The following is a 24,836-nucleotide window of genomic DNA, read 5'->3' on the forward strand; positions in this document are numbered from 1 at the left end:
GTGAGGCGGAGCCCGGTATAAAAACTGGCGCCAGCACTGAGGCCCGACCAGTTTGGACCAGGGAGCGAGGTGAGGCGGAGCCCGGTATAAAAACCGGTGCGAGCACCGAGGCCCGACCAGTTCGGACCAGGGAGCGAGGGGAGGCGGAGCCCGGTAAAAAAACCGGCGCGAGCACCGAGGCCTGACCAGTTCGGACCAGGGAGCGAGGTGAGGCGGAGCCCGGTATTAAAACCGGCGCGAGCACTGAGGCCTGACCAATTCGGACCAGGGAGCGAGGTGAAGCGGAGCCCGGTATAAAAACTGGCGCGAGCACCGAGGCCCGACCAGTTCGGACCAGGGAGCGAGGTGAGACTTACCAACTCAGCAGCGGGGAGAGGGGTAAAAAGTAATTAGAGTGTGACATCACCAGGGAGCAGGTAAGTGATTGGTTGGTGAGTATTTCTCTTTTTTAAACTTTAACTCTGTGGTTTAAAGTTGCTAAGGTCTTTCTGGTGTAGCGGGGACTGTTGGTAAACCATACAAGCGCCTTAGAGTTTATCTTTAATTGGTGATAGTGAATTAATTTAAATTAATTAAAGGGTAAGTCATGCCAGGAGAGCCCAGCCCCGTGTTATGCTCCTCTTGCTCATTGTGGGAATTCAGGGACACTGCCGGTGTCCCTGATGACCACGTGTGCCAGAAATGCATCAAGCTGCGGCTACTAGCAGACCGCATTGCGGCACTGGAGCTGCGGATGGATGGGCTTTGGAGCATTCACGATGCTGAGAGGGTTGTGGATAACACGTTTGATGAGGTGGTCACACCGCAGGTAAGGGCTGCACAGGCAGAAGGGAAATGGGTGACCATCAGGCAGAGCAGTAGAGGCAGGCAGGTAGTGCAGGGGACCCCTGTGGCCATCCCCCTCTCAAACAGGTATACCGATCTGGATACTGTTGAGGGGGATGACTTACCAGAGGAAGGCAGCAGCAGCCAACTTCCCGGCACCAGGGGTGCTTCTGCTGCTCAGGAAGGGAGGAAAAAGAGTGGGAGAGCAATAGTGGTAGGGGATTCTATTGTAAGGGGAGCAGATAGGCATTTCTGTGGCCGTAGACGTGACTCCAGGATGGTTTGTTGCCTCCCTGGTGCCAGGTTCAAGGATGTCACTGAACGGCTGCAGGGCATTCTGAAGGGGGAGGGTGAACAGTCAGAGGTCGTGGTTCACATTGGGACCAATGACATGGGTAGGAAGAGGGATGAGGTCCTGCAGCAAGAATTTAGGGAGCTAGGCAGCAGATTAAAGAGCAGGACCTCAAAGGTTGTAATCTCTGGATTACTCCCGGTGCCATGTGCTAGTGAGTATAGGAATAGAAGGATAGAGCAGATGAATGCGTGGCTAAAGAGTTGGTGCAGGAGGGAGGGCTTTAGTTTCCTGGATCACTGGGCCTGCTTCTGGGGAAGGTGGGACTTGTACAAGTCGGACGGGTTGCACCTGAACCAGAGCGGGACAAATATCCTTGCAGGGAGGTTTGCTAGCACTGTTCGGGGGGGTTTAAACTAAAATGGCAGGGGGTTGGGAACCTGAGCAGGGAGACAGAGGAAAGGGAAACAGGGATAAAAGCAAAAGATAGGAAGGAGAAAAACAAAAGTGGCAGTCAGAGAAATCAACGGTTTAAATCAAACGTGGCCACAGTAAGTAATAATTCTAATAGGTCTAAGAGCGTTAAAAAAACAAGCCTGAAGGCTTTGTGTCTTAATGCGAGGAGCATTTGCAATAAGGTGGACGAATTGGCTGCACAAATAGAGGTAAACGAATATGATTTGGTTGGGATTACGGAAACGTGGCTCAAGGATGGCCAAGACTGGGAACTCAACATCCAGGGGTATTCAATATTCAGGAAAGATAGGCAAAAAGGAAACGGAGGTGGGGTAGCATTACTGGTTAAAGAAGGGATTAATACAATTGTAATGAAGGATATTATCTCTGATGATGTGGAATCTGTATGGGTAGAATTGAGAAATACTAAGGGGGATAAAAACATTAGTGGGAGTGGTATATAGACCTCCCAACAGTAAGGCGGAGGTTGGGGATGGCATTAAAAGGGAAATTAAAGAAGCGTTCAATAAGGGCACAGCAGTCATCATGGGTGACTTTAATCTACATATAGATTGGGCCAACCAAGTTAGTAACAACACTGTGGAGGAGGAATTCCTGGAGTGTGTACGGGATGGTTTCCTGGACCAATATGTCGAGGAACCAACCAGAGATCAGGGTATTATGTAACGAGAAAGGATTAATTAGCAATCTTGTTGTACGAGGCCCCTTGGGTCTGAGCGATCATAATATGATCGAATTCTTCATTAAGATGGAGAATGAAGTAGTTGACTCAGAGACTAGGGTCCTCAATTTAAATAAAGGAAACTACGATGGTCTGAGGAGCGAGTTGGGTAGGATTGATTGGGGAATGGCACTCAAAGGGTTGACGGTGGATAGGCAATGGCAAACATTCAAAGACCGAATGGATGAGCTACAGAATTTGTTCATCCCAGTTTGGCATAAAAATAAAATAAAAAAGGTGACTCAACCGTGGCTAATAAGGGAAATTAGGGATAGCATAAGATCCAAGGAGACGACATATAAATTGGCCAGAAAAAGCAATAATCCTGAGGATTGGGAGCAGTTTAGGATTCAACAAAGGAGGACAAAGGGATTAATTAAGAAAGGGAAAATAGAATATGAGAGTAAGCTATCAGGGAACATAAAAACTGACTGTAAAAGCTTTTATAGATATGTGAAGAGAAAACGTTTGGTGAAGTCAAGCATCGGTCCCTTACAGTCAGAATCAGGGGAATTTATAATGGGAAACAAAGAAATGGCAGACCAACTAAATTCATACTTTGGTTCTGTCTCCACAAAGGAGGACACAAATAACCTCCCAGAGATGCCGGGGAACATAGGGTCTGATGAAAGGGTGGAACTGAAAGAAATCAGTATTTGTAGGGAAATGGTGTTTGGAAAATTGATGGGACTGAAGGCTGATAAATCACCAGGGCCTGTTAATCTACATCCCAGGGTACTTAAGGAAGTGGCCCTAGAAATAGTAGATGCATTGCTGGTCATCTTCCAGAACTCGATAGACTCTGGAACAGTACCCATGGATTGGAGGGTAGCTAATGTTACCCCACTATTCAAAAAAGGTGGCAGAGAAAAAGCGGGGAATTATAGACTGGTAAGCCTGACATCGGTAGTGGGGAAAATGCTAGAATCTATTATAAAAGATGTAATAGCAGAGCACTTGGTAAGCAGTGACAGGATCGGACAAAGTCAACATGGATTTACAAAAGGTAAATTATGCTTGACTAATCTACTGGAATTTTTTGAGGATGTAACTGGTAAAATAGATAAGGGAGAACCAGTGGATGTGGTGTATTTGGACTTTCAGAAGGCTTTCGATAAGGTCACACATAAGAGATTAGCGTGCAAAATTAAGGCACATGGGATTGGGGGCAAGGTATTGACTTGGATAGAGAACTGGTTGGCCGACAGAAAGCAAAGAGTTGGAATAAATGGGTCGTTTTCCGAGTGGCAGGCAGTGACTACTGAGGTACCGCAAGGATCGGTCCTAGGACCCCAGCTGTTCACAATATATATTAATGATCTGGACGAGGGAATTGGATGTAATATCTCCAAATTTGCAGATGACACGAAGCTGGGTGGGAGGGTAAGCTGTGAGGAGGATGTCGTGAAACTCCAGTACGATTTGGACATTTGGGTGATTTGGCAGAAACATGGCAAATGCACTATAATGTGGATAAATGTGAGGTTATCCACTTTGGTGGCAAAAACAGGAAGGCAGATTATTATTTGAATGGCAATATATTGGGAGAAGGGGAAGTGCAGAGAGACCTGTGTGTTCTTGTGCACCAGTCGCTGAAGGTAAGCATGCAGGTGCAGCAGGCGGTTAAGAAGGCAAATGGTATGTTGGCCTTCGTAGCAAGAGGGTTCGAGTACAGGAACAAGGATGTCTTGCTACAGTTGTACAGGGCCTTGGTGAGACCGCACCTTGAGTATTGTGTGCAGTTTTGGTCGCCTTACCTGAGGAAGGACGTTCTTGCCATGGAAGGAGTGCAGCGAAGATTCACCAGGCTGATACCTGGGATGGCAGGAATGACGTATGAGGAGAGATTGTGTCGATTGGGTTTGTACTCGCTGGAGTTTAGAAGATTGAGAGGGGATCTCATCGAAACCTATAAAATTCTGTCAGGCCTGGACAGACTAGATGCAGGAAGGATGTTTATGATGGCCGGGGAGTCCAGAACCAGGGGTCATAGTCTAAGGTTAAGGGGTAAGCCATTTAGGACTGAAATGAGGAGGAATTTCTTCACCCAGAGAGTGGTGAACCTATGGAATTCTCTGCCACAGAGGGCGGTGGAGGCCAGTTCATTAAATATATTCAAAAAAGAGTTGGATATATTTCTTTAGGCTAAAGGGATCAAGGGATATGGGGAGAAGGCAGGGACAGGGTACTGAATTTGAATGATCAGCCATGATCTCATTGAATGGCGGAGCAGGCTCGAAGCGCCGAATGGCCCACTCCTGCTCCTATCTTCTATGTTTCTATGTAAATGGCCAACCCCTGGGCGAAAGAACTAAGGAGGAGCAAATGCCAGGCAATGACTATCTCCAACAAGCGAGAGTCTAACCACCGCCCCTTGACATTCAACGTCATTACCATCGCCGAATCCCCCACCATCAACATCCTGGGGGGTCACCATTGACCAGAAACTTAACTGGACCAGCCACGTAAATACTGTGGCAACAAGAGTGAATATTACCAGGACTACTGCAGCAGTTACTAGCAGGACCCAGACCCTGCCCTCGCACCAGAAGAGGAATTGAACAGCTTCATGAACGACGAAAGCAGTAAGTGTTGTGAAACGGAATTGGATATATAGTTAAAAAGGGAAAGAGCAGGGAGAAGCGAGACTAATTGGACAGCTCTTGGCCGATGGGCCGAACGGGGAATTGCATTTAGACCAAAGCCATGCTTGTGAGCCAAGCACAAGGGTCACGTCTTCTTCTTCTTTTGTATGGTAGTAGCAAAGCAAATCAGATGTTAATACGTAAGTCAGATATCCAGGCCAAAGCTTCTGGTGCAACAGCGTGGATATCATATCGGCTGCCTGTGAATTTCCTCTGAGGGCAGTGCTCAATGATGTGCTCCAGGGTCTGATCAGGAGCTCCACAGTCGCATGATGGGGATGCTTTAATCTTCCATCTATGGAAAAGCTGGCAGCATCTACCATGACCAGTTCTGAGGTGGTTGATGGTTGTCCACTGCTTGCGAGGAAGGTTTGATCCTTTAGGTTGTACTGTGGGGTCCTCTATAAGGAATCCATTTTGTATGTCGCAGTTCTTCCACACACTTCGCCATCGGTCATCGAGGCTGAGGGGAGATCGCTGAAGTTGCTTCGGCGACGGTCCAAAATGGCCTTCTAGATTTGAGAGGGGTTGGTGGCAGGCTGGTCAAGTCAGCCTGGTTCGGGATGTCTTTGCTGGTGTAGTGGTTGTATTCTCTGGAGACTGCATATTCATGGCATAGGTGTGTTGGTGCGATGTTTGCAAGCACGGGCAGCCAAGGTGTTGGTGTCGATAAAAGCATACCGGTGATAATTCTCATAGTAGAATTCAGCTGGACATCAACGGATTTGACATGCTGACTTAATAGCCATGCCGGAGAGCAGTACTCCACTATAGAGTACACCAGGGTGAGTGCTACCCTACAGAAGGTTTGAACGTCTGCACCCCATGTAGATCAGGCGAGTTTCAGGATCAAGTTGACCCTACTCTTTAGTTTCTTCCCAAGGTTCTGGAGATGTTGTTTATATGGCAAGATTCAATCAAGCGTGACTCCTAAAGAAGAGGGATTTTTTTGTCATGGTTTAACTCTGCGCCACAGAAGGAGACTTTTAAAGCTTGGTTTGCTGTATATGTGTTGAGGTGGAATGTCGAGGTGACGGTCTTTTGCGGGTTTGGCCGAAGTCACCATCAGCGGAAGTAAGCCTCCATCCTCTATAAATCACTGGTTAGGGTCTCTTCGGTGATGGACAGATTCATGTTTTACCTGGCCAAGGCAATGTCATCAGAGACAAAGAAGGTGATCTATGCTTAGAGGTGCAGGGCAAGGCTAGAATACTCAATGTGTACTTTGTATCGGTGTGTTGAGATACCGCGGCAAACGTGGGAGTCGAGACCAGAGTTGGTGGAACACAACTGCTTTAATTTACATCATGGCAAAGAGAGAGCTTGAAAAGCCCGCGCAACCACTTAAATACTCCCCAGACAGGAAGTGCTCCCGGCAGCCTGTCCCTGCGGGAAACAAGTTGCCGGAGGAAAGGGCCCCCGGCTGTGGCGGCTGCGGCCAGCAGTGCACCTGCGTAAACTGTCCGTGCCGCCGTGAGCGGATTATGTCCAATGGTGGCGTGTCGCCACAGGTGTTTAATTAGGAGGTGAATGCTGACAAAAAATCAGTAGAAGGGGAAAAGGAAATGGAAGAGGTGAAAATTGATAGACAGGATGTACTGGAAAAGCTGGGTATGTTTAGAGTGGACAAGTCGCCTGGTCCAGTTGGCTTGCATCCCAGGTTGCTAAGGGAATTGGGGGAGGAGATAGCGGAAGGGCTTGCCATAATTTTCCAATCCTCCCTAGATGCGGCGGGGGGGGAGGGGGGGTGCTGCCTGAAGATTGGAAAGTGGCAAATGTGACACCATTGTTCAAGAAAGGGTGTAAGGACAATGCTGGTAACTACAGGCTTGTCAGTTTAACATCAGCGCTGGGTAAAGTGTTAGAAACAATAATCAAGGAAAAAATTAATGGGTACTTGGAAAGGTTTAAGCTAATTAAGGAGAGACAGCACGGATTTGTAAAAGTTGTTTGACTAATTTAATTTAATTTTTTTGATGAAATAACAGAGGATTGATGAAGGGAATGCAATGGATGTTGTCTACATAGATTTTCGGAAGGCGTTTGACAAAGTACCACATAGAAGGCTGGTTAATAAAACTGAGGTTCATGGAATAGGTGGGTCAGTGGCAGCTTGGATAAAGACAGAAAACAGCGAGTTGTGGTAAATGGCTGTTTTTCAGACTGGAGAATGGTAGACAGTGGTGTTCCCCAAGGGTCAGTGCTGGGGCCATTGCTTTTTAGATATATATATAAAAATGACCTGGATATTGGAATACAGGTAGAATTTCTAAATTTGCCGATGACACCAAACTTGGGGTTGTGGCAAACAGTGAGGATGATACCAATCGACTGCAACAGGACATAGAAAGGCTAGCAGAATGGGCAGACAAGTGGCAGAATGAATTTATTACAGAGCGGTGTGAGGTGATGCATATTGGCAGAAGGAACAGGGAGAGGCAATATACACATAATGATGCAGTTTTAAAGAGTGTGCAGGGAGAGAGGGACCTGGGAGTTAATGTGCATAGGTCCCTGAAGGTGGCAGGACATTATGAGAGAGTGGTTAACAAAGCATATGGTATCTTGGGCTTCATAAATAGAGGTATTCAGCAGAAAAGTAGCGAAGTTATGCCGAAACTTTATAAAGCGCTGGTTAGGCCACGTCTGGAGTATTGCGTCCAGTTCTGGTCACCACACTTTAGGAAGGATGTGAAGGCCCTTGAGGGTGCAGAGGAGATTTACCAGAATAATTCCGGGGATGGGGAATCTTAGCTACAAGTACAGGTTGGAGAAGCTGCATTTGTTTTCATTAGAGCAAAGGAGGTTGAGGGGTGATTTGATAGAGTTGTACAAGATTTTGACGGGTCTGAATAGGCTAGACGGGGAAAGGCTGTTCCCACTAGTTGATGGTAAAAGCACTAGGGGACACAGTTTTACGGTTCTGGGCAAGAGAAAGCAGGCAGACGTGAGGGAAAACATTTTTACACAGTGAGTGGTGGTGACCTGGGATTCACTGCCGAAGGAAGTGGTGGAAGTGGAGACACTCAATGTTTTCAAGGGAAGGCTGGATAGGCACTTGTGGGAAATAAACTTGCAGGGCTACGGGATAGAGCGGGGGAATGGGACTGACTGGATTGCTCTACAGAGAGCCGGCATGGACTTGATGGGCCGAATGGCCTCCTTCTGTGCCGTTATGACTCTAAGAACCTAACAGCAGGTCAGAGGCTATGTATTCTGTGGCAAGTGCCTCACCTCCTGACTCCCCAAAGCATTTCCAATATCTACAAGCACAAGGAGTGTGATGGAATACGCTCCACTTGCCTGGATGAGTGGAGCTCCAACAACACTCAAGAAGCTCGACACCATCCAGGACAAAGCAGCCCGCTTGATTGGCACCCCATCCACCACCTTAAACATTCGCTCCCTCCACCACCGGCGCACCGTGGCAGCAGTGTGTACCATCTACAAGATGCACTGCAGCAACTCGCCAAGTATTCTTCGGCAGCACCTCCCAAACCCGCGACCTCTTCCACCTAGAAGGACAAGGGCAGCAGGCGCATGGGAACACCATCACCTCCAAGTTCCCCTCCAAGTCACACACCATCCTGACTTAGAAGTATATCGGCCGTTCCTTCATCGTCGCTGGGTCAAAAACCTGGAACACTAACAGCACTGTGGGAGTACCTTCACCACAGGGACTGCATTTAGGGATAGGCAATAAATGCTGGCCTTGCCAGCACCGCCCACATCCCATGAACAAATAAAAAAAATCAAGTGTCAAGTGCGGTCTAAGTGGCCTGTTTTAAAGAAAAACACAGTGAACCTGCAAGGAAAAACATGAGAAACACAGATAAAAACCAAGGAAGATGGAAGTCAAATTGCAGCTTGTGGCTATTTCACTAAAAGACACGGTAGACTCGACTTGGGCAGCAGTGCAAAAGGGCAGGTATCAGATCAGCCGTCCGGTATATGCCTTGCCTGATGTATAATTCCATTCTCTGCAATAGAACTGAATATCGGGCGTATTATATAACGGCGGCAAAAGTGATACTGCCATTCTGGCTTTTCTGAACCTAGCCCAATTTCGCCATCATTTGTGGTGAGATAAACATTTTCCCAAAGTAAAACTGATCGATTGAGATGTATTTGGATGGTATTGGGAATGGAAAGCTACAAAGAGAAACTGACCTCTCCAGTGCATCAACACCTCAGGCATAATTTCACCTCTCAGTGTATGTAAACTAAATGTAATCACCTCCTTAATTGACAAACACCAAAATGTACCTGGGTTGAGCGGAATCCTCCACCGTAGTTCCGTTGCTCCGTTAACCATTTTACAATAGCGTTTGCGTAGTGGGGATCTTTCATGGCTATAGTCTGGAGCAACGCATATGAAGTGGCCTCGACGGTTATAGCTGAGGCCTGAGGTACTCTCCCTGGATTGTTTTCTCTAGTGTGTAATATTGTTTCATCAGCTTTCCAATAGCGGGTATCATTTGCTAGTTTATGTTTCAAACACAAACAGATTATAAGAATTAATGTTTGAAATAAGGAATGTGTGTTGTCTCTGGCGGCGTTAGAGCAACAAGATCAAACTCAAAATCAACAATGTTCTGTGAACAGCAAAGATTTAGCCTGATGTCATTTCAATCCGGCTCACCGCTGGACTGTTCACCAGGCAACTTCATTTTATTAAACACAATAATACTGGTTATTAGCAAAGCTAGACACAATGATTATACTGAATTTTAACCGATGGATTTGAACATAATAACAACTTGCATTTATATAGCGCCTTTATCGTAGTAAAAGATCCCAAGGCGCATCATAAGGTGTCATAGAAACATAGAAGACAGGAGCAGGAGTAGGCCATTCGGCCCCTCGATCCTGCTCCGCCATTCAATGAGATCATGGCTGATCATCCAAATTCAGTACCCGGTCCCTGCATTCTCCCCATACCCCTTGATCCCTTTAGCCTTAAGAAATATATCTAACTCCTTCTTGAATATATTTAATGAATTGGCCTCAACTGCCTTCTATGGTAGACAATTCCACAGGTTCACCACTCTCTGGGTGAAGAATTTCCTCCTCATCTCTGTCCTAAATGGCTTACCCCTTATACTTAGACTGTGGCCCCTGGTTCTGGACTCACCGGCCATCGGGAGCATCCATCCTGCATCTAGTCTGTCTGGACCTGTTAGAATTTTATAAGTTTCAATGAGATCCCCTCTCATTCTTCTAAACTCCAGCGACTATAAGCCCAATCGACCCAATCTCTCCTCATGCGTCATTTCTGTCATCCCAGGTATCAGTCTGGTGAATCTTCGCTGCACTCCCTCCATGGCAAGAACATCCTACCTCGGATAAGGCGACCAATACTGCACACAATACTCAAGTTCTGGTCTCACCAAGGCCCTGTACAACTGCAGCAAGACATCCTTGTTCCTGTACTCGAACCCTCTCGCCACGAAAGCCAACATACCATTTGCGTTCTTAACCGCCTGCTGCACCTGCATGCTTACCTTCAGCGACTGGTGTACAAGGACACCCAGGTCTCATTGCACTTCCCCTTCTCCCAGTCTATTGCCGTTCAGATAATAATCTGCCTTCTTGTTTTTGCCACCAAAGTGGATAACCTCGCAATTATCCACATTATACTGCATCTGCCAGGCATCTGCCCAATCACCCAACCTGTCCAAATCATACTGGAGTTTCTCGGCATCCTCCTCACAGCACACACGCTCACTCAGCTTTGTGTCATCTGCAAACTTGGAGATATTACATCTAGTTCCCTCGTCTAGATCATTAATATATATTGTGAATAGCTGGGGTCCTAGGACCGATCCATGCGGTACCCCACTAGTCACTGCCTGCCACTCGGAAAAAGACCCGTATATTCCAAAACTTTTCTTCCTGTCTGCCAACCAGTTCTTCATCCAAGTCAGTACCTTGCCCCCAATCCCATGTGCCTTAACTTTACACGCTAATCTCTTATGCGGGACCTTATTGAAAGCCTTCTGAAAGTCCAAATACACCACATCCACTTGTTCTCCCTTATCTATTTTACCAGTTACATCATCAAAAAATTCCAGTAGATTAGTCAAGCACGATTTACCTATTGTAAATCCATGTTGACTTTGTCTGATCCTGTCACTGTTTTCCAAGTGCTCTGCTATTACATACTTTATAATGGACTCTAACATTTTCCCCACTACCGATGTCAGGCTTACCAGTCTATAATTCCCCATTTCCTCTCGACCATCTTTTTTAAATAGTGGGGTAACATTAGCTACCCTCCAATCCATGGGAACTGTTCCAGAGTCTATAGAATTTTGGAAGATGACCAGCAATGCATCTACTATTTCTAGTGCCGCTTCCTTGAGTACCCTAGAATGTAGATTATCAGGCCGTGGGGATTTATCGGCCTTCAATCCCATCAATTTCCCTAACACCATTTCCCTACAAATACTGATTTCTTTCAGTTCCTCCCTTTCATTAGACCCTATGTTCCTCGACATCTCTGGGAGGTTATTTGTGTCCTCCTTTGTGAAGACATAACCAAAATATGTATTTAATTAGTCTGCCATTTATTTGTTCCCCATTATAAATTCCCCTGATTCTGACTGCAAGGGACCTACGCTTGACTTCACCAATCTTTTTCTCTTCACATATCTATAGTAGCTTTTACAGTCAGTTTTATGTTCCCTGAAAGCTTACTCTCATATTCTATTTTCCCTTTCTTAATTAATCTATTTGTCCTCCTTTGTTGAATCCTAAACTGCTCCGAATCCTCAGGTTTGCTGCTTTTTCTGGCAAATTTATATGTCCTCTCCTTGGATCTTATGCTATCCCTAATTTTGCTTGATAGCCACGGTTGATTCACCTTTTTTGTTTTATTTTTGTGCCAAACAGGGATGAACAAATTCTGTAGTTCATCCATGCAATCCTTAAATGTTTGCCATTGCCTATCCACCATCAACCCTTTGAGTAACATTCCCCAATTAATGCTACCCAACTCGCGCCTCATATCATAGTTTCCTTTATTTAAATTCAGGACACATGTCTCTGAGTCAAATACTTCAAATAGATTATGAAAGTAAACTAGCAAAAAATATAAAAACAGATAGCAAGAGTTTCTACAGCTATATAAAAAGAAAAAGGATGGCTAAAGTGAACGTTGCTGCCTTAGAGGATGAGACCGGGAAACTAGTGGTGGGGAACATGGAGATGGCAAAGACGCTGAACAAATATTTTGTATCAGTCTTTATAGTAGAGGACACTAAAAATATCCGAACACTGGACAAACAGGGGGCAATCGGGGGGGGGGGGGGAGGAGCAAAACACGATTAAAATCACTAAGGAGATTGTTAAATCCGTGAATATTAAGGTATGGTGTTCTTCAATAAATAGACGGAGACTGCAGATTAACAATCAACAGGTGTTTACTGGATGAGGGTAGTCTAAAGACTAACAGTACAGATCCCTACACAGGGTTTATATACAGGTGTGGTCACTGCCGGTACTACAGTATACAGGAGCTGTAAAAGTAGTTCTCCTCTTAAAGGTACATACACTACAATTCCTCCCCTTTTAGATTAACAGTCCATAACATTAATTTAACAGTTAACACTTTTAACATGCACATTACCTGAAAAAGTCCATTTATAAATTCAGTCTTTGGGGCGGCTTCCTGATTCTTTCTGGATAGCGCCTTTCCTGAGTGTCTTGCTCTTGGTGCGGAGGCGATTCTGGCCCCCTGTCATTGGTTAGTTCATCAGCTTCTGATGCTACTGTTTCTGGGGTAGATGCTACCGGTATGTCGGGTTCATCACCAGGTACTCGAGACATGGGGTTGACTCGTTCCTGTGACGCTAGGATCTGGTCAACATGGCGTCTCACAATGTTCTCCCCAACATCCACTGTGTACATTAGAGGCCCCTGCCGTGTGCATATCGTTCCGGGTTGCCATTTCTCTGTTCGGTAGTCGTGGGCCAAGACTGGTTGTCCAACATTGAAGCTCCTTGTCGGCTTCTCATTGATGTGCTGGAATTGTTTATCCTCAACATTTCTTCGCACATTTGGTCTGAGCAAATCCAGACGAGATCTCAACCTTCGGTTAAAGAACATCATGGCCAGAGTCTGGTTGGTAACTGCATGTGTCGCATTTCTGTAGGCTAACAGGAAATTGTCCACCTTATGCTGCAGTGGAATGTCGTTATCGCACATGGCCCTTACTGCCTTTTTAAAGGTTTGTATGAACCTCTCAGCCAATCCATTTGTGGCTGGATGATACGGGACGGATGTGTAATGCCTTACCCCATTCCTTCTCATAAATTTCCGAAACTCTTCGGTCACAAACTGTGGTCCATTATCAGAGCAAATCTGCTCTGGCAAGCCGTTCCTGGCAAATATGGTCCGTGGGACTGCAATCGTTTTCTCCGTAGTGGTGGAGGATATTTTGATCACCTCAGGCCATTTCGAGTGTGCATCCACTGCTATTAAGAACATTGAGTTCATGAATGGACCAGCAAAATCAATACGCACCCGTTGCCATGGAGAGGAGGGCCACTCCCATGGGTGTAGAGGGGCATGTGGTGGTGCATTTTTGACCTTCTGGCATCCTGAGCAGCTCTTTGTTAGGTCCTCGATTTGTTGATCGATCCCCGGCCAACACATATAAGCCCTAGCAAGGCTTTTCATTTTCACCGCTCCCAGATGGCCTTCGTGAAGCTCATTGAGCACTCTCTCCCTTAACTTGGGTGGAATTACCACTCGGGATCCACACATCACTGTCCCCTGGCATACTGACAGCTGTTCTCTTCTGGATGAGAATGCTGCCAACAGTGAGTCGCCATGTGTTGGCCATCCCTTCACCGTCAAATCATATACCCGAGACAGTGTCAGATCACTCGGGTCTCCTTCTCTAAATCCGTGTTAATTACTGGCAAGCATTCAATTATGGTTGAATAAAATATTTTGACCGGGTCCACTGCTGGTACTTCCTCCGCAGTAGGCAGTGGCAGGCATGATAGCCCATCAGCGTTTCCATGCTGTTTCATGCCCTTATACTCTATTTCATATTGGTTCGCCCCTAGAAAAAGGGACCATCTTTGTAGCCGTTGTGCAGTCATCACCGGAACGCCCTTCTTTGGATTAAAGATGGAGACAAGTGGTTGGTGGTCAGTCAGCAAGGTGAACTTCTGCCCGTGCAGATAGTGGTTGAACTTTTTCACTCCCCATACTAGGCTGAGGGCCTCCCTGTCAATCTGGGCGTAGTTGCACTTGGCTGAGGTTAGTGACCGAGACGCAAAGGCTATTGGCCTCTCCAACCCGGCTGGGAATTTGTGCGACAGCACCGCTCCAATACCATAGGGCGATGCATCACACGCCAACTGAATTGGTAGTGCTGGGTTGAAATGAGCCAACACCTCTTTTGATGTGATCAATTCTTTGCATTCTGGAAAGCTCGTTTACATTCGTCATTCCACTTCCATGGTACCCCCGTTTGCAGTAGGGTGTTCAGTGGTGTAATACTGTAGACAAATTTGGTAAGAACTTATGGTAGTAGTTCACCAGCCCGAGGAACGACCTCAGTTTTGACACATTTTCCAGTGCTGGAGCCTTGACTACTGCCTCAATCTTTTCAGGGGACTTATGTAACCCCTCTTCATCAATAACGTGGCCATAATATGAGATCTGCTTCTGGAAAAACTTGCATTTGTGGCGATTTGCTCGTAGCCCATATTCCTTCAATCTAGTGAGCACCTGCTCCAGGTTGGCGAGGTGATCACTGTCATTTTTGCCCGTGACCAGGATGTCATCCAAATAACACTGGGTCCCTGGAATCCCTTGCAGGACTTGATCAATTGGCCTTTGCCAAATAGCCAGAGCTGATGCTACCCCGAACACCAGCCAGTTGTATTGGTAGAGACATTTGTGAGTGTTGATCGTGAGGTATTGTTTCGAGGCTTCTTCTACCTCCATTTGCAGGTACGCCTGGGCCAGATCAATCTTAGTGAAGCGTTTTCCTCCAGATAGCGAGGCGAAAATATCTTCAATCCGCGGAAGCAGATATTGTACCGTGTGAAGGACTGGGTTCACTGTCACCTTAAATTCCCCACAGATGCGACCCTTCTTTGGTTCCCCAGGCGTATTACTCAATGACCTCTTCATTACAGGAATGATGGGTGTAGCCCACTCACTCCAGTCCACTTTGGACAGTACTCCTGAATATTCCAAACCTTCCAGCTCTGCTTCGACGGCTGGGCGGATCGCATAAGGCACCAGTCTGGCCTTAAAAAAACTTTGGGCTTGCATTTTCCTCTATTTTAATGGTCGCTGTTATGCCTTTTAGTGTTCCGAGTCCCTCCTGGAACACTTCTTGTGCGTCATTTAGCATTTTTGACAGTCGTCCAGGTGTGACGTCGTCATCCTTTTTGGCCTCTACCGTCAGTGCCTGTATGGAATGCCAATCTAACTGTATCTTCCGGATCCATTCACGGCCTAGTAGTGGTGGTCCTCCATCTGGCAATACATATAGGTCCATTTTTGGTGTTTCCTGGCCGTTGTATATCACATTTACCCTTATTTTTCCTTTGGGGTAGACTTTTTGCCCCATGTACGTCTTCAAGACAATCTCTGTATCTCTCAAGGGTATATGTGAGAATAGCCGCTTGTAGTCCCTTCAGCTTATGACTGTTAGGGCTGATCCTGTGTCCAATTCCATTTTCACTTGGACTCCGTCTATCTTGAGCGTGACCCAGATAGTTTGGTGATCCTCCATTTTGATTACATTATGTAGTTTCAGACAACCCAGCTCCTTGCTTCCGGAGTCTGTATCACTTTTCTGTTCGTCTGAACTACTCTCCGTCACCTTATGTACCTTTTTGTACTTCTCCTGTGGCGATTTCTTGCTGCTGGTTTTCTTCCCTGACCTGCAGACTCTTGCTATGTGTCCTGCTTTTCCACACTGTCTGCACACTTGGTCCTTGAATCAACAATCCTTCTGGTCGTGTGTTGTTCTGCTGCAGCGATAACACTTCCCTGCTCCATATGACATTTCATTGGTGCCATATTCTTGTGGTCTCCATTGTATCTCTGCAGCGCCCCGTGCGGCTGCTTCGTGTGATACTGCCATGCTGAAAGCCTTGTCCAGCGTAAGATCCTTATCTGATAGAAGCCGTTTCTGGGTTCCTTCACTTTGAAGCCCACACACAAACTTGTCCCTTAACGTATCTGCTAGTCCCATTCCAAACTGGCAGTGTTTCCATAGCTTGCGCAGTTCCGTTAAATACTCAGCATTACTTTCGTCTTTATGCTGGTTCCTTTTGTGAAAATTAAATCTTTCTGCTATCAGCAGCGGTGTGGGGTTTAAGTGGTCCTGTAGGATTTCCACTATGCTTTTGAAATCCTTACCCACTGGCTTCTCTGGGGTTACTAGGTTTCGCAGCAAGCCATATGTTTTTGCACCCATGGAATTCAACAAAACCAGTGCTTTCCTGGCATCTGGCACTTCATTCGACTTGCAGTACACCTCAATGCGTTCCACATATGTCGCCCAATCTTCGACTTCATTGTCGAACGTTGTGACACTGCCACTCTTCGGCATCCCTGGGTGTGGTTAGACTGGCTAAAATGGCGTCTCCCACGCTCTCCCTTCTTCTCCGTTGGCTCAAAATGGCGTCTCCCGCGCTTCCTTTTCTTCCCGCGCTCGCCCTTCTCCGCTGCGGCTTCAAAAATGGTGTCTCCCGTGCTCTCCCTTCTTCTCCGCGGCTCAAATGGCATCTCCCGCGCTTCCTTCCTTCCCCCACGGACGCTGCTCAGCCCTTGAGCCCTGGCTGCGCTCTGCGCGTTCTCCTGTGCGCCTCTCTCGTTGCCGCCGCTCGGTCCTGAACCCCGGCTGTGCTTTACCCTCTCTCTCTTTTTGTTTTCCGTCGACGCCACTCAGTCTTCAACCCCCGGCTGCGCCCTGTGCACTTTACCCTCTCTCTTACCCCGTCGACACTGCTCGGCCTTTTCTGTGCCGTCGGTCAGCTCCAGCCGCCACTGTCCGGGAAGGGTCTGCGCTGTACCTGTTGCCAGCCTGTTGCTGGATCGTCGTGGCTGGAGAACCAAGCCCAGCTCTCAACAGCCTCCCCTGCGATGCTTACTCTCTGCCGGATGACTGGGCGGTTGCTCGTGGTCGACGCCTGTGCTTCTGGCCTCGACTTTCTTCCACTGTCCTCCAGGAGCGAATCTCTGGGAGCAAATGCAGAGTTGCAGCTAGGTTTGAATCGACCTCGTCGCCACTGTTAAATCCGTGAATATTAAGGTATGTTGTTCTTCAATAAATAGACGGAGACTGCAGATTAACAATCAACAGGTGTTTACTGGATGAGGGTAGTCTAAAGACTAACAGTACAGATCCCTACACAGGGTTTATATACAGGTGTGGTCACTGCCGGTACTACAGTATACAGGAGCTGTAAAAGTAGTTCTCCTCTTAAAGGTACATACACTACAGAGATGGTACTCAGTAAAATAATGGGACTTAAGGCGGATAAATCCCCTGGACCTGATGGCCTACATCCTAGGGTCTTGAGAGAAGTGGCGGTCGGGATTGTGGATGCATTGGTGATTATTTTCCAAAACTCCCTGGACTCAGGAAAGGTCCCGGCAGATTGGAAAACTGCTAATGGAACACCCTTATTTAAGAAGGGAAGTAGACAAAAAGCTGGAAACTATAGACCAGTTAGCCTAACATCTGTGGTTGGCAAAATGTTGGAGTCCATTATTAAGGAAACAGTAACAGAGCATTTGGATAAACATAATTTAATAGGACCGAGTCAGCATGGTTTTATGAAGGGGAAGTCATGTTTGACAAATTTGCTCGAATTCTTTGAGGACGTAACATACAGGGTGGATAAAGAGGAACCAGTGGATGTAGTGTATTTGGACTTCCAAAAGGCATTTGACAAGGTTCCATACAAATGATTACTGATCAAGATAAAAAAAATCACAGGATTGGTGGTATTATACTGGCATGGGTGGAAGATTGGCTATCTAACAGAAAACAAAGAGTTGGGATAAAAGTGTGAGGTTATGCACTTTGGCAGAAAAAATCAAAGAGCAAGTTATTATCTAAATGGAGAGAAACTGCAAAGTGCTACAGTACAAAGGGATCTGGGGGTCCTGGTGCATGAAACACTAAAAGTTAGTATGCAGGTGCAGCAGGTGATCAGGAAGGCCAATGGAATCTTGGCTTTTTTTGCAAGGGGGATGGAGTATAAAAACAGGGAAGTCTTGCTGCAGTTATACAGGGTATTGGTGAGGCCACACCTGGAATACTGCGTGCAGTTTTGGTTTCCATATTTAAGAAAAGATATACTTGCTCTCGAGGCGGTTCAGAGAAGGTTCACTCGGTTGATTCCGGAGATGAGGGGGTTGATGTATGAGGAAAGGTTGAGTAGGTTGGGACTCTACTCATTGGAGTTCAGAAGAATGAGAGGTGATCTTATCGAAACATATAAGATTGTGAGGGGGCTTGATCGGGTGGATGCAGTGAGGATGTTTCCACTGATGGGTGAGACTAGAACTAGGGGGCATAATCTTAGAATCAGGGGCTGCCCTTTCAAAACTGAGATGAGGAGAAACTTCTTCACTCAGAGGGTAGTAAATCTATGGAATTTGCTACCCCAGAGAGCTGTGGAAGCTGCAACATTAAATAAATTTAAAACGGAGATAGACAGTTTCCTAGCAGATAAGGGAATTAGGGGTTACGGGGAGAGGGCAGGGAAGTGGACGTGAATCTAGATTCGGATCAGCCATGATCCTATTGAATGGCGGAGCAGGCCCGAGGGGCCATATGGCCTATTCCTGATGTTCTTATGTTCTCCATCTTAATGAAGAATTATATCATATTATGATCGCTACGCCCCAAGGGGCCTTCCAAAACAAGATTGTAAATTATTCCTTTCTCATTACATAATACCCAGTCTAAGATGGCCTGATCTCTAGTTGGTTCCTCATCATATTGGTCCAGGAAACCATCCTGTATACACTCCAGGAATTCCTCCTCCACGGTATTGTTACTAATTTGGTAAGCCCAATCTATATGTAGATTAACGTCACCCATGATAACTGACGTGCCCTTATTGCACGTGTCTCTAATTTCCCATTTAATGGCATCCGCAACCTCCGCATTATTGTTTGGGGGTCTGTATACAACTCCCACTAACGTTTTATGTCCCTTGTTATTTCTCAGCTCTACCCATACAGATTCTACATCATCAGAGCTAATATCCTTCCTTACAATTGCGTTATTCTCCTCTTTAACCAGCAATGCTACCCCACCTCCTTTTCCTTTTTGCCTGTCTTTCCTGAATATTGGATGTTGAGTTCCCAGCCCTGGTCACCCTGGAGACATGTTTCCATAATCCCAATCATATCATATCCGTTTACATCTATTTGCGCAGCTAATTCATCCACCTTATTATGAATGCTCCTCGCATTAAGACACAAACCCTTCAGGCTTTTTTTTTAACACTCTTCGACATTTTAGAATTATTATTTACTGTGGCCATGTTTGATTTAAACCCTTGATTACTCTGACTGCCACTTTTACTTTTCTCCTTCCTGTCTTTTGCTTCTATCCTTGTTTCCCTTTCCTCTGTCTCCCTGCACAGGTTCTCAACCCCCTGCCATTTTAGTTTAAACCCTCCCCCACAGCACTAGCAATCACTCCCCCTAGGACATCGGTCCCAGTCCTGCCCAGGTGCAAACCATTCATTTTGTACTGGTCCCACCTCCCTCAGAACTGGTTCCAATGTCCCAGGAATTGGAATCCCTCCCCTTGCACCATTCCTCTAGCCACGTATTCATCTAAAATATCTTTATATTTCTACTCTGACTGGCACGTGGCACTGGTAGCAATCCTGAGATTACTATCTTGTGCACCAGTCGCTGAAGGTAAGCATGCAGGTGCAGCAGGCGGTTAAAAAGGCAAATGGTATGTTGGCCTTCATAGCGAGAGGATTCGAGAACAGGAGCAAGGATGTCTTGCTGCAGTTGTACAGGGCCTTGGTGAGACCACACCTTGAGTATTGTGTGCAGTTTCGGTCACCTTATCTGAGGAAGGATGTCCTTGCCATGGAGGGAGTGCAGCGAAGATTCACCAGACTTATACCTGGGATGGCAGGAATGACATATGAAGCGAGATTGGGTCGATTGGGCTTATATTCACTAGAGTTTAGAAGAATGAGAGGGGCTCTCATTGAAACTTATAAAATTCTAACAGGACTAGACAGACTAGATGCAGGAAGGATGTTCCCGATGGCGGGGGAGTCCAGAACCAGGGGTCACAGTCTAAGGAGAAGGGGTATGCCATTTAGGACTGAGATGAGCAGGAATTTCTTCACCCAGAGAGTGGTGAACCTGTGGAATTCTCTACCACAGAAGGCAGTTGAGGCCAAATCATTAAATATATTCAAGAAGGAGTTAGATATATTTCTTAAGGCTAAAGGGGCCAAGGGATATGGGGAGAAGGCAGGGACAGGGTACTGAATTTGGATGATCAGCCATGATCTCATTGAATGGCGGAACAGGCTCGAGGGGCCGAATGGCCTACTCCTGCTCCTATCTTCTATGTTTCTATGTTATCAGAGAAGTATTGATAGCGAGCCACATAATCAGATATTAGGAGAGGTGTCTAAACGCTTTATAAAAGAGGTAGATTATTAGGAGCATCTTAAAGAACGAAACAGAGGTAGTGAGGTGAAGAGGATTAGGGAGCGAATTCCAGAATTTATGGCCTCGGCAGCAGAAGGCACGACCACCAATGGGGAGGCAAAGGATGCGATGGATGCTGAAGCGGCCAGAATTGGGGGAACACAGAAATCTCGGCGGATTGAAGCTGTTATTCAGAGTGTTCGGCAGCAAGACTTTGACCCAATTCCTTCTACATTAATAATTACTGCAATAATTAAAAAGGATGTCGCACATCCTGAATTAATGTTAGCTGTGGGTGGGGTTGTGTCTCTGGCCAGGACTCCATAAGAGACTGAATTTCAACTCAACAATGCTGGTACGAGTCTCATTTAAGGATTCAGGTAAAATAGCAACACACTTGAGTGGTTGATCCTCAACGATCGTGAACTGGATAGAAAATAGATAGAATGTAAGACAATTCAATCCATTTCTGGAACAATGGAGCAGAATTACCCCATCATGACAGAAAGACAACAGGCATCAGTTCAAACTAGTAGAAGGCAAGTTAAGACCTAGGACTGGGATGATTTTTTTTAGATAAAGAGCTGTGAAGTTGATTCCTGAATAGTTGTTGGATTTGGTAAATGCAGAGTGATTAAGAACCAGTTGGATGTTGTGACAGCAGACTGTGAGTTGGCACTGGGCGAATGAACTAAGGAGGAGCGAGTGCACACATCTATCTATGTATATATATTGATACTTTATGATTACTTTATGTGATATCATCATGTTAACAACATTATTTAGAACATGGATTCTCAGTCGATTAAATGACAACATCTAATGCTATTAAACCATAATTTATAGAACCAAATGCTTTAATCCAAAAGCACCTTACTCAATATTCCCCATTAGCTCTGCTATTAGAATAGATATTAAAAGTTTACCTTTATCATAAGTTGCCATTTCTTTCAGTTTGGCATCCGCCTCATGTGCTACCGAACTATCAGTGTCGACCAAGGCAAGGGCATATGCGGTGATAGCCATAACATAGGGTCGCTTAATATTGGCAAGTTCGACAGAAAGAAACCTAACAGCTCTTGTAATGCTTTCCCTCTAAAAAAAAGGTTGAGGTAGAAAAATAAAAAAAGGAATTAGACAAAGTTAACAGTTCTCACTAGGAGAAAGTCCTCAGGCAAAGACCTAACATTACTATCAAACAATGAAAAAAGTACATTTGCATACAATTCCCTGTTACTTATGTTTGGTGTGGATGCTTCCTTTGTCTCTCCGATTCTGACCTGCAATTTGTCAGCATTTTCAATTCTGCAAACTTCTCATAACCAAGAAGAAGTTAAATTCTGATTCAGCAAAGTAGCGTGTCATTAAAAAAAATTAACATTTAGGCCTAGAAATTGAATTTGACTCAATGGAACTGAATATCAGATGTTGTGTACAACAGGCAACCAATCCGATACCTCCCGTTTTGCGCCACCATCAGAAATGACTTTCTAGGCCTTAGTGTCAACTGAATAGTTTTACATTCCCACAGTAATGGGCTGCACAGTATAAGATGTATAATGGCCTGACATGTGCGATCAGCATCAAAGTGACAACACTTGCCACTAACCTCGAGAAATGCTGCCCATAAAGAGCTAGCAATCTCTGAGGCATGAATTTCAACTCTCCCGACATTAGTTTCATTTAGGCACCAAATCAGGTGAATCTCCAGTGTCCAGCAACAGTGATGTCATCAAGCAGGCGAGGCAGCCAAGCACACTGAAGAACTCTCACAGGCAGCAAACCAGGAAGTAAAATGCAGTAATTATCCTTCACATTTGATAAATTTTACACAGAGCGAAACAAAATTTGGACACACACATGGGATTAAGGTGGAAACTCAAATATCATAAAAAAAACTTTTCAAAAAAATGATGGCAGTAAAAACCATGGGATTGTTATCATATTAATGGAAAAATTCACATTCAACAAATATAAAATTCATTTTACAGGACGGAAACCCAGTTACACCTCTTTCAACAAGGCTTAACTTTTTGGGGAGTTTTTACCAATATTCCAGCGTGTTTGGGGAAGTTTTCAACAGGAAGTACATTTGAGTGTAATTTGAATTGATTGCAGGGGTCCTACAGTGCACCCTGTGGAGGAACAGGGAATGACTGACAGCAACTTCTGGATCTCTGCGTTTATTGGCGCATGCGCGGACTCCAGAAGTTGCTGTCACTTTCAGAGGAGTAATGTCGGTGAACGCGGACAGTTTCGCCGTCAATACCACCGCAAAATCCGGGCCCATGTAACTCTTGTCCTGGTGAAACAGTGCATCATCTCAGTTACAATGATCAACCTCACAGGAAGTCTGCTAATTTATTTAAACGTTGGAGAGTAACTGGCACACTCCCCATGTCATACTCCCAATGTCACACAACTGTTTCTAAATTTGAAAGAAGCTGGTGAGGTTGTGGGGAGAACAAACTGCTGTTAATCTGGGGAATCTTCCTTCAACATTCAACTCCAAAAAAGACTGGATAGGTTGGGTCTGTTTTCCTTGGAACAGAGGAGGCTGAGGGGACACCTTAGAGGTCTATAAAATTATGAGGGGAATAGTTAAAGTAGATAGAAAGGACTTATTTCCCTTAGCAGCGGGGTCAAAACCTAGGGGGGCACATATTTAAAGTAATTGGGGGAATGTTTAGAGGGGATTTGAGGGGAAATTTCTTCACCCAGGGGGTTGTGGGGATCTGGAACTCACTGCCTGTGTCAGGGCAAGGCTGGTTCTGGACCCAAGTGCAGACAGACGAGGCGAGAAGCAGGTATGCAGTCTTAAATAAATGTACTTCACTAGAATCACACAGGTAAACAGTTACAAACATAGGAGCACAAGACAAGCTACCACTAGGCAAACAGCTTGTCAAGACTGAGCACAGAGGGAAGAAACCAGAGATCTTAAATACAAGCAAAAACAGGTGAAACCAATAAACCAGATGAAAGGCAGTTAAGTAATAAACACAGGAGAAACTAGTAACAATTAGCAAAGGGAATAAAACAAGTGAAGGTGCCATCTAGGGGTTACTGAGGGAACTAACCGGCACCCTCACAGGACCCCCTCCCCTAGGAACAGCTCCTGACGTTCCTCCTGGATGATCAGGGTGGCGACGGCGAAAATCCCTGATGAGTTCAGGATCCAAAATGTCCCAGGCCAGAACCCAGGAACGCTCTTCAGGACCATAACCCTCCCAGTCGACCAGGTATTGAATGCTCCTCTTAACCCGGCGACTATCAAGGAGGCGATGGACAGTGTAGGCTTGCTGACCATCAATCATGCGGGGTGGGGCGGGGGGGGGAGGTCTGGAAGCAGGAACCAAGGGACTGGTAAGTACCGGCTTGAGGTGAGAGATGTGGAGCATGGGATGTATCTTCATCGACCGAGGAAGGAGGAGCCAGTAGGTCACAGGGTTTACTTTTTCCAAAATCCTAAAAGGTCTGATGAACCGGGGAGCCAACTTGCGGGACTCCACATGGAGCGGAAGATTCCGGGTAGACAGCCAGACCTTCTGTCCGGTCCGGAACCGAGGAGCTGGGCGACGGTGTCAGTCAGCCTGCACTTTCTGCTGAGAAGAAGCGAGCTGCAAGGCAGATCGGACCCTCCTTCGGGTATGGCGGCAGCGTTGGACGAACCCCTGGGCAGCCGGGACTCCTACCTCCCTCTCCTGTTCAGGGAAGGGTGGCGGTTGGAAGCCATATTGACATTCGAAAGGTGAGAGGCCAGTAGAGGAGCTCTAAAGGGTATTGTGCGCGTACTCCGCCCAGACCAGATACTTGCTCCAGGTGGAAGAATGGGAGGACAGAAAGCTTCTTAGCACCCTCTCCAGATCCTGGTTGGTTCTCTCAGTCTGGCCGTTAGACTGTGGGTGGAACCCAGAGGAGACACTGCCGGAAGCGCCCAGGAGGGAACAAAAAGCCTTCCAGAACCTGGATGAGAACTGGGGACCACGGTCAGAGACGACATCCAAGGGCAAGCCATGGAGGCGGAAGACATGCTGGAGAACCAGCTGGGCAGTCTCTCTGGCAGAGGGAAGCTTGACAAGAAGGACGAAGTGAGCAGCCTTGGAAAAGCGATCGACCACAACTAGGATGGTAGTGAATCCTTCAGATGGAGGTAGCTCGGTGATGAAATCCAGGGTGATATGAGACC

The 24,836-nt window shown here is 46.2% G+C and overlaps 1 protein-coding gene across 1 annotated transcript in view; it reads right to left on the bottom strand.

Moving 5' to 3' along the window:
• The window catches only part of LOC147095707 (complement C4-like), a 450,539-nt gene that overhangs the window by 38,726 nt on the left and 386,977 nt on the right, over positions 1-24,836 (bottom strand). The window contains exons 28-29 of the mRNA XM_085974756.1: positions 21,574-21,742; positions 9,227-9,441 (exon numbers count right to left, since the gene is read on the bottom strand). Coding sequence (XP_085830882.1) covers positions 9,227-9,441; positions 21,574-21,742 — 384 coding nt within the window. The remainder of the gene's footprint in view (positions 1-9,226; positions 9,442-21,573; positions 21,743-24,836) is intronic.

The sequence above is a fragment of the Somniosus microcephalus genome, unplaced genomic scaffold (assembly GCF_052327205.1).
Source record: "Somniosus microcephalus isolate GS21.2 unplaced genomic scaffold, FLI_Smic_1.0 unresolved_chr1, whole genome shotgun sequence".
Taxonomy (NCBI): Eukaryota; Metazoa; Chordata; class Chondrichthyes; order Squaliformes; family Somniosidae; genus Somniosus; species Somniosus microcephalus.